Source organism: Mustela lutreola, chromosome 15 (genome assembly GCF_030435805.1).
Source record: "Mustela lutreola isolate mMusLut2 chromosome 15, mMusLut2.pri, whole genome shotgun sequence".
Classification (NCBI taxonomy): Eukaryota; Metazoa; Chordata; class Mammalia; order Carnivora; family Mustelidae; genus Mustela; species Mustela lutreola.
The window spans coordinates 23,363,561-23,373,415 of record NC_081304.1 but is presented as its reverse complement, the minus strand read 5'-3'; the positions used below and the strand labels follow the sequence as shown (position 1 = coordinate 23,373,415).

At 46.7% G+C, this 9,855-nt stretch overlaps 1 protein-coding gene across 1 annotated transcript in view; it reads right to left on the bottom strand.

Moving 5' to 3' along the window:
• Positions 1 to 6,236: 6,236 nt before the first annotated feature.
• KPNB1 (karyopherin subunit beta 1) overlaps positions 6,237 to 9,855 on the bottom strand; it is a 28,202-nt gene continuing 24,583 nt past the window's right edge. Inside the window, exon 22 of the mRNA XM_059149535.1 lies at positions 6,237 to 9,334. Within this exon, the coding sequence (XP_059005518.1) occupies position 9,334 (1 nt within the window). The 3' untranslated portion in view covers positions 6,237 to 9,333. The remainder of the gene's footprint in view (positions 9,335 to 9,855) is intronic.

Below are 9,855 nucleotides of genomic sequence, written 5' to 3'. Positions count from 1 at the left end.
CCCCACCCCTCCCCCCAGCCCCCCTCCCTCCCGCCCGCCCCGCTCCTCCTCCGCCGCCGCCGCCGCTGCCTCCTCCTCCTCCCCGGCTGCTCCGGGTTTCTCCAGCTGGGAAGGCGCCCGGGACCCCGCCGCTGCCACCACCACGTGGCGAGGGGCGGCCAGCCCCCGCGGTGCGGCGCGGCGCGGCCTGGCAGCGCGCCCGGCGCCCCCCGGCTCCCCGCCGCGCCCGGCCCGCGCTCCGCGCCCCCTCCCCGACGCGTCCCTAACGCAGTGTGGCGTGGCGTGGCGTGTGTCGGGGGCGCCTGCGGCCGCGCAAGGGCTCGGGGGCGCTTTGGGCTTTGCTTGCGGGCTGTATGTTTCAGGGGAAAGAGAAGCTGTGTATTTGGATTTGGGTTTTGGTTTTGGTCTTTGCCCTCTTGTGAAGGAAAATATTAGACTTACTCTTCATTGCTCTAGGGGGTGGGAGCCTTGCTCTGATAAAAGACACTGACCATGGGATCTAGGCGGAGAGATTAGAGTTAAACTGGTTAACTTCTTTGGAAGTGAAAGTGAACTAAGGAGGTCAGAGTTTCATTTAGAAGGTAAACCACTTTGAGCCCCCCCAACACAATCCCCTCACCCCCCCCCCCCCAGGCCAATGACACGAAGAAACAGCATGTCTTGGCCTTCCACAAAGATTATTTGAGCACCTGCCAAACTACTGGGCAAGGGACACAAGTTGTTTTTGTTTATGTTTTTGTTTTGCTATTTTTCCCACTGTGTGACCTTGGACAAGTTACTTAACCTTTCTGAGTAAAGTTGGAGATCATTCCCAACCCAGGCAACCATGGGAGGAAGAATGGGGAATCAGAACTAAAGGCGCTCTGAATTCTCAGGAGGTGTTAATGAGTCATTTCGATGATGATTCCTTGATGGATTAAAACGTGGGCGGAGGCATGGTCAGCCTGGCGGCTCGGGGGGGAAACTCTGAAGGGCTCTGGCTGACTCCAGACAGGCCAACCCTGAAAGCAAGGTGGAAGCTTTTGGTAGGCTCAGCATTTAGCCTCCCATCTGGAGGAAGGTTCAGGCTGCTGGGAACCGGAGCCTACTCTTCTGGCCCTTGGAGGGAGGAGGGATGAATCTGGAAAGGGGAGAAGAGGAAAGAAAATGCTTCTTCCTTGTGAGCTTTGAGAAGCAGCAGGAGCAGCTTGGATCTTGCCCCACTGTAGGGAGAAAATTGGATTTAGGGGTGAGCTTCCTCCTGGAAGAGCCAGCAGGGGCTGTGGACTCTTTCTCTGCAAAGAGGGGGATTCTTAACTGGCTTCCTTCCTCCTGCTCCTGCTGGGTTCCTTTTTATAGTCTAGAACAGGAAGGCAGGTCAGCCACTTGCTCTCTGAGGCACAAGCTTTCTCAGAGCCAAATGGGACAATCCACCTGTCCTCTAGATAGGAAGGCTCCTGGGCTGGGACATGCATCGCCGCCCTAATCCCAAGGGGCATGCAGGTGTTACCTTCCTTGGTGCTGCACAAGGTTCTCTTCTGAAACAGAAGACCAGGCAAAAGATCAGAGGCTAGGCTAGAAGGTGCGGGGTTGGCCACCACTGGACCTGTGAACCCCACAAGCCCTCCCTCACCGGAAAGGGTAAGGGCTCCAGGTAGCCATCTGAGCACTTACTCCACAGAGGAAGCCGTTCACCCTTGCTGCTGTTGGGCTGCTCAGGGTATGGGCCTAAATCACAGCTAAATGGTTTATTCTGGGTTCTAGGTAGTTGGTGGCCAAAGCCCCACAAGGATTACACTGGGGTTTTATGATCCTAAAATGCCATACACACCCCGCCCCCCCAATCTGGACCTGATCTCATTGCATTCTCCCTGTTTCTGACTCTGCTGCTCCAAACAGTTCTGAGAGCAGGGACTGTCTTCTACGCATCTTCATCTCCCCAGTGCCCTGATGGTACCTGCTCGTTATTCATTAATTTAGCAATGACTTAAAAAAAAAAATCAAAAAAAAAATATATATATATTAGGTTCTGCTGCTCATTTTTTTTTCTTGAGATTTTATTTTTAAGGACTCTCCACACCCAACAGGGGGCTCACACTCATGACCCTGGGATCAAGTCCCACTCTCCAGCCAGGTGCCCCAAGAGTCTGGTTTTTATGGTTTGCCTCTTTCCCTCCCCCCCCTTTTTTTTTTATTTTTTGTTTGTTCGTTTGTTTTGTTTCTTAAATTCCAATATGAGTGAAATACCTGGGTATTTGTATTTCCCTGACTGGCTTTTATTTTACTTAGCATTATACTCTTTAAATCCATCCATGTTGTTGCAAATGGCAGAATTTCATTCCTCTTTAATGGCTGAATAATATGTGTGTGTGTGTGTGTGTGTGTCTTTATCCATTCATCCATCGATGGATGCTTGGGCTGTCAAGCTGAATCTTTAAGGGTAAGAAGGAGTGCTGTCAGCTGAATGAATGAATGAATGAATGAAGCAGTTTGACTTTGGATTAGTTAACCAACCCCCAGTCCTCCTTCATCTGAGAAAGCTAGAAATTGGTTTGAAAGCCTTCTAAGCACCCACGAAATTATCAGGGCTCATCATAACCAAGACAGGAATAGGTAAAAACCTTTGGTGGAAGGGGAGGTGAGAGCAAAGAAGGGGGAGTGGTGGGCAGCTGGCCAGGCCCCGAGTGGTGAAATATTTCTAACTGGCATCCACAGGCCCAGTAAGAGAGGACTGCAAAAGCAGGACTGAGCTACCCTTGCTTATTTCCTCCTTGTAAACTAAGGGAGAGCCTGTCTCCTGCTCTCAGGACTCTCGCTCTGGAGAAAAACTTTGTCATTCCTGTCCTGGCCTTGTCTAAAAAGAATAGGAGGTGGGGGGTGCCTGGGTGGCTCAGTGGGTTAAAGCCTCTGCCTTCAGCTCAGGTCCTGATCCCAGGGTCCTGGGATAGAGCCTGGGATTGAGCCTGCTCAGCAAAGAGCCTGCTTCCTCCTCTCTCTCTGCCTGCCTCTCTGCCTGCTTGTGATCTCCGTCTCTCAAATAAATAAATAAAATCTTTAAAAAAAAAAAAAAAAGAATAGGAGTTGGTATTAGTAGCTGGCAAGGAGACTGAATCAAAGTAAAACCCTAATGACTTAAATAGAAGCAGGCGGGCAGGAAAATTGACTAGACACATGTGATAATGCAGGATCCGGGTGCCACTTTAGCCCTCCAGTTCTGAGCCCTAGAAAATTAGGGTTTGCTGTGGAACCGTCCTGAGTCTCCACCTGCACCTGCTGGTCTTTCTGTCACATCAGAGGTCTGGGTGGTGATGGAAAGACTCACCCCTTCAACCAATTCCCAAGTTCCTGTGGGGGTGGGTCCTACACATCCTCTAATCAAGTGAGCAAGACTTGGGGGTAATAGTTTTTCTTTTTTTTGTTCGAATAACTACTTTTCCTTCGTATTGTCCATGACCATGTTCATTGCTGCTGTTTCCCAGATTTCTTTTTCAGGATTTTAAAAAATGATTACACTGAATTTTTGAATACTACTGTTTGTTATTATTCATTAGCCTGTGGGCTCCATCGGAAGGATTCACTGCTATATCCCCAGCGCCTTGAACAGTGCCTGGCACATATGCAGTAATAGTTGTGCATCAGTTAATGAGATGAGTGCCTGGTGAGGTGCAGTGCTAAGAACTTTACATGGGTTCTGTTCCCCTGGGATCTCTGTCTTACACATGACGAACCTGAGGATCAGGAAAAGGGAAGGCTTTGCCCAAGGTCAGACTCAAAAAAAGCTGTACAATATTTTGAAGGGCACCACTCATTGCTCCAGGGAGCTTTGAGTCATTTCTTAATTCTCCTTCCCTCTGGATGGTGACAGGCTGCCCCTTGCATCCAGAGCACAGGCCAGGTGCCAAGGTGGAGATATACTTTCCTTTCACACCAGGTACATTTCACACTGAGGAGAGCTCAGCTCAGGAACTTCTGGCCACGGAGCCACTGGGAGAGGGAGCAGCTCAGGCTGTGCGACCAGCGCCAGCTGACAGGCCAGTATTCGGCCCTGTGGCCACCAGGCGCCACCACCGCCCCTCCCCCAGCCCTGGTTCCCAAAAAGCTTTGAGCTCAGTGGGTGAATGCAAGGAGATGGTTCAAACTCCATGGGGGAGGAAAGTTGACTTTAGGGAAAAACGCCACTCCCCACACACACCTAAATTAAGAGTTTGACCATCATCGAAAGGTGTAGAGTGGGTCTCATTATTGAATTAAGGCAAAATGGCTCTGCTGTTTAATTCCAAGAACGCTTCATCCAGTGCTTTGCCTGCTCAAGCAGCGGAAATTTGCTGGGAGCAGAGGCTCATGGGCTCATCCTCTAACCCGCATCCCACATGGTTACCCTGCGGGACAAGCACAGCCTGTGGGGTCAGCAATGGTTGGCAGCCGTGTGACTTTCGGCAAGGTTGTCGGCCCCCTTGTGCTTGTTTCTCCACCTGTAAAATGGGACTGAAGTGGTACCTCTGTTAGTGTTGATGAGAATTATTTTGACCTCTCCATGTGAGATGCTTAATTACAAGCCTGGCATTGGGTCAGTGGATGAAATAGATGTCACTGGAACAATTAACTCTTGACTAATCCTGTTCCCATTCCTCCAATGAACCCAAGGCTAAGAGGCTAGCCAGAAGTCGTCCAGCAAATGAGGAGGGGGGGAAGAGCTAGGAGCCCAGATGTCCCGAGGCCCCGCCACTCTGAGGTTCCTGTGTACCCTGCCTTTCAAAGGCTAAGTGATACTATTCCAGATACCCCCTGTACTGACACCAAATATTTATTGAAGGTCTACTCTATGGCAGGCACTGCTCTAGACTGGGGGGAAAGCCAGCCAGCCAGCCAGCCAAGGTAACTGCATCAGGGCACTTACGTTATAGTTGGGAAAACTGACAGTAACAGTTTAAAATACTTTTCGATACTGCTCTGAAAGAGATGGATGGCGCATCATAAATATGGACAGCGCAGACCCTCGTTTTCTCTAAGATGCTGACATCTGTCTAGGGCAAGTGTGAGAAAAGTGTGGGTTCTGGTTATCTGACAGACCTGGGTTTGAATTTGAGCTCCATGTGATCTTGGTCTGACAAATCAGTCTGTGAGTGCCTCCTTTCTCATCAGTAAAACCAGGAACAGAGATTAAGGTTCCCGTGAGAATGGATACATACATTTTCCCAGTGTTAATGCTTTTCACTTCCCACAAGTCAAGCTGGAACGCTTGATGGGGCCAGGTGAACTGTAACCTCGTGTTGTGTGTTCTTTTTATTTGTTGGGGAAGGGGTAAATGGGAATGGGGAGTTACCTTGAGAACTACAGAAAAGGATAAAAAAAGCTTCTGGGAGAAGCAGCCCCTCCCTGCGTCATGAACTGACGGCATTCTTTTCTCTCCCTGTGCACCTTCAGTGGAGAAATGTTCTTGGCCCATTGCCATCACTCAGGATTTAATGCAGTCTTAGAAGAATTACAAGTTACCCTTTATAACCCAGTCAGCTCCGAAATTGGGCATAGGAAGAAAATATTAGAACTTCTATTTGTATTTATTTTCATACAATCGCTTTTTAATATCTATTTTTGTGTCTTATGTTACACAATATATGGGTACAGTAGTACAGGTTTATAATTTATAAACACAGGGGGGTATGCATGATCAAAAATTTCTGACGGGGGGCAATCAGAAAAGTGAAAGGCCACGTGGAGGCTAAGGGAGGAAAATTATGGTCAGCCCTCATTGTACTTGCCCAACATAAACGAAGAAAGTGCATTATTTCCAGACAGTAGCCTGCAGGCGCCACTAGGCTAATAAGCAACAGAGTGAAGGAACGGACCTAGTTCTTAAATCCCAAGTTAGTATTCTCTCTGCTACAAATTTCTGGGGGAAAAAAGTGGAAGTAGAAATTAAATACACACTGCAAGCTACGTAAAAAGCCAATTTTGGATGAGCCATTAAACAAACCAGATTAGCCTGAAAAATATGCACAAGACAGAAGACGATCTCCAGCAGTTGCAGCAGCGTTGGGAGCAGAAGCCGCCTCCACACCGCGCGCTCACGGCTGCACCGGAGGCCAGCCGCTCGCTCACTGCCCAGCGCGCCGTGCGGAGTCCGTGGTTCAGACAGACGTGTCTTTCCTCTCCCCAACTCACACGCACACCGGCCGCGCACACTCCAGCTCCTTTCAAACCATTCATTTCACCTCCAAGGTGACACCATGTGGAACCAAAAATGAAGCGGCAAAATGTTGAAAATAAAAATAAAGCGGACTTTATTTAGAAGATAAAGGTGGTGGTATCAGTTTTGGTTAATAAAGTTGGGCTCAAGTGTTTTAACAGGTCTTTAATGCCATCACAGACTGGCATGCCAAGGGCATTCTGAATGCCAAGTACAGACCGAAGTTGTTTCGAAACCAAGATGCTATCGAAAGCTGATGGAGTTGAGAGTTCTCATAAAAGTCGGACTAACACACTTCTTAAATATCAGAGTGACTAGATTACTTGGTTCTGAAAGTGAAAACACTACACTGAGCAATCCCCCTCCCTTTCTCCACAAATCCCTAAGGCAGTATTACTGTTGCCTGACAGTCAAAATTTCAACATTTCAACAGAGGGGAGCTGAGGGGAACTGGGAAAATGAAAAGCAAAATTAATAAGTGTAATTGTAATTGATATAGGCAGCTGCCACTTGTGGCAAACCAAAGCCTAGTCTGATGCCCCTTTTCCTCACATTTGCACTGACATCTTCCCGAGTGGATGGTAACTACATTCCAGAAGGAATGTGCCAAGACTAGGATGGGGAAGGCCCAGACACTGAGTGGACAGAATGCATTTTGGATCCAGTTGCCTTAGGTGATACAATTAAGGACAAATACCCTGACGCTGGAAAGCCCACTAGCCAAAGGTAACTGGGAGAGAGGATTAAATGCATAACCAGTGTAGAACGCCTGCAAGGCACCAAGACCACAGTCCAACCAGCCCACTTTCGTCCTCCATCACTGAATGGATCTGGGAGAAAGCGTTTAACAACAGCACTTGTCAACTGCTTCCCTGGAACAAAACATGACAAAACACACGGAAGGTTTTGTTTCCATTATGGTTCTCGGTGTACTTTATTCTCCTGCTGTCTAGCTAAGCAGCCCACACAGGACAGAAACGGGTAGCACTGAGGAATGATCAGATTTTTTTTTCTCCCCAATATTCCTGTCCCCTCCCTAAGCCCCAGCCAACCCTCACCTAACAGGAATGGTTAGTGTATCACCCTCTCCTTCAAGAAACAACTAGGATTTAAACAAGGAATTAGAGGGTCAGGTCTCTTCTTAGTAGGGCTTAGGAGGTGGTGCAAAATCTATTCACAATGGAGTCTTTCCTTCAAACACCTGTTTGTTTTTGTTTTTTTTTGTACACTGGTTCATAGATCGGCACTTGACTTTGAACCTGGCACCAAAAGGCACAATATCTGATACCCTGTACAAGAGCTATTAGAGATGCTGCCATATGGATGAGCAAAACTGAGCCAATCCCACTTATCAATGGAAGGCTTAGATAGGGAAGGGAAAATGGCAAAGAGAAAAACATAAGCCCACATTTTTTTTGCTAGAATGGACATGAAAGTGGGAATTTAAGGTCTTGTGTTTTAATCCTTCAAATACCAGGAAGCAATGAAAAATCTTCCTTGGGGTTTTTGAAAGCAGCATATTCAAAATGCCAGCAAAAACTCCTAGTAACTGCAAAACCAAAAGGGGATCAAAGCTCACTGACATCCCTCCTTATTGCTGAGATTCTAAAACCAAAATTCAGGGTGCCTGTTCCCTTGTAAGAGGGAAAATAACTTAGTCTGATTTATGGTTCTCAGAGCACATCACACTTTAAAAAAAAATATCAGTGTGTGTGACCAGGGGAATGTTTGACACCACTTTATTAATCTTCACCTTCAGTGGAAAAATAAAACCCTTTCCAAGTGCCATTCTCATCACAAGAATTCTAGTATATATATATATATGCATATATATACTTTTTTGTATTTTGTTGATTAGTTCGTTTGGAAGTGCAGCAAGAGACCAATACCGCATTGTAGTCAATCAAATAAAAGAGAACAGAAGGCCAAGCAGTTTCCAAATGGTTATTTTATCAGATTGTTTGAACATTAAATTTATCCTCGTTTGCAATCCAAAATAGTTACCTGAAGTTTGCTGTGTGTGTTTGTGTGTGCATGTGTGTACTTTTATTGTATATTTGTTTTCTAAACTCTTTGGCACAATTTTCTGGGGGTGTTCAGACTACGACGATACATGTCAGGAGAGAACGAATTCTTTTGTGCTGCCAATTCTGAGCATCTAAATTTTGGTTTGTTTGGGCTGTGGCTTTCTTTTGTTTTTGAAGTTTGCACTCTTTATTTGTAACAACTGTATTTTAATTTGTTCTAGATCCTCTAACTCCGAGTTTTTTTTTCTCCCCCCTCCCCCCCACTTCTACATTCACAGTTGAACCATATTATTTAGGAAAGGCGCTTTGATGAAAAGATCAGGATACGGGAGCTCTGACCATTCGTCAGTGTTTTCCCTAGAAGATAATTAAAAACAAAACAAAAAAAAAAAGAAAACAAAACAAAACCTAAACAGCGTCTTTCCTTTTTTTTTTTTTTTTTTTTTTTTAAACACATCTCTTGTGCTGCATCAGTAGACAGAACTTCGGTTAGTTTTATGAAATGCAACATCTAACCCCTTTTTTTCTGGGAAAAAGAAACTGCAATGACTTGAAGTTGAGAATGTGGATACCGCCTCACTCACACACACTCATTCTCAGACTGTAAAGAATCCCTCACCCTCCTTTTAGCCGGCACGCGAACAGTACCGTGTGGCAAAGGTACACCAAAGGTGGGCTTGAGACCCAGGCTCCATCTTCCTTATCAGTAGCAAAGGCCAGGCTGCCTTTTACAACAAAGCACCACAGCTGAACCCAGTCCCTCCTCCTCTCCCAAACCAGTCACTCCACTCGGCACCGGCCAAAAGACAGAAAAGCTAGTTCTAGCCTCTCCTGGGAAGAGATAACTTTCTTTTTTTTTCCCCCTAAGCAAGTAAATCCATCGTTTTTCTCTTTTCCAAGATGGCCGACGTTATGGTTTTCTACGAAGTCAGTGCTTACTTAGCTCACTAACAGCGCTGCTGTTGGCGGCTGCGGCTGCTGCTGCGGCAGGATTTTCAATGTGGTGTGTTTTCAAGCCTCACTCACTCATCCTCTCATTCCCAAACATTCAGCATCCGTGCACACTCCTCACTTCCGGGTTTTTCAAAAGATTGGAGATTTCCAGTGGGGGTCTCAGGTTATCATCCCAATGGTAACAGATCTAAAAACACAGATGGAAAACAGGTCAACTGTGAGATCAGACAGCCAGGAGAGCCAAACGCTTCTCTGACTCCCACAATTAAGTGCTCATAAACCCGAAAACAATCTATCAACTTCTCGGGGATTTTTTTTCTTGTTTTCCTATGCGCCAGCTACCTGTTCTCATTAGCACCTACATTAGAGGGTGGCAGGGACACTAAAAAGATAAAACTGAAAATAACCAGTTCTACTGAGGTCTTTGGAGTAAGACAATAAGCACGTGAGAGGAAAATAAAACTACATTTGAAAGCAGGGGTCAGGGACGCCTGGGTGGCTCAGTTGGTTAAGCAGCTGCCTTCGGCTCAGGTCATGATCCCAGCGTCCTGGGATCGAGTCCCACATCAGGCTCCTTGCTCGGCAGGGAGTCTGCTTCTCCCTCTGCCTGCCATTCTGTCTGCCTGTGTTCACTCTCTCTCTCTCTGACAAATAAATAAAAAAATAAAATAAAAGGGAACAGGAAGCAGAAAAGAGAATTCTGGGAAA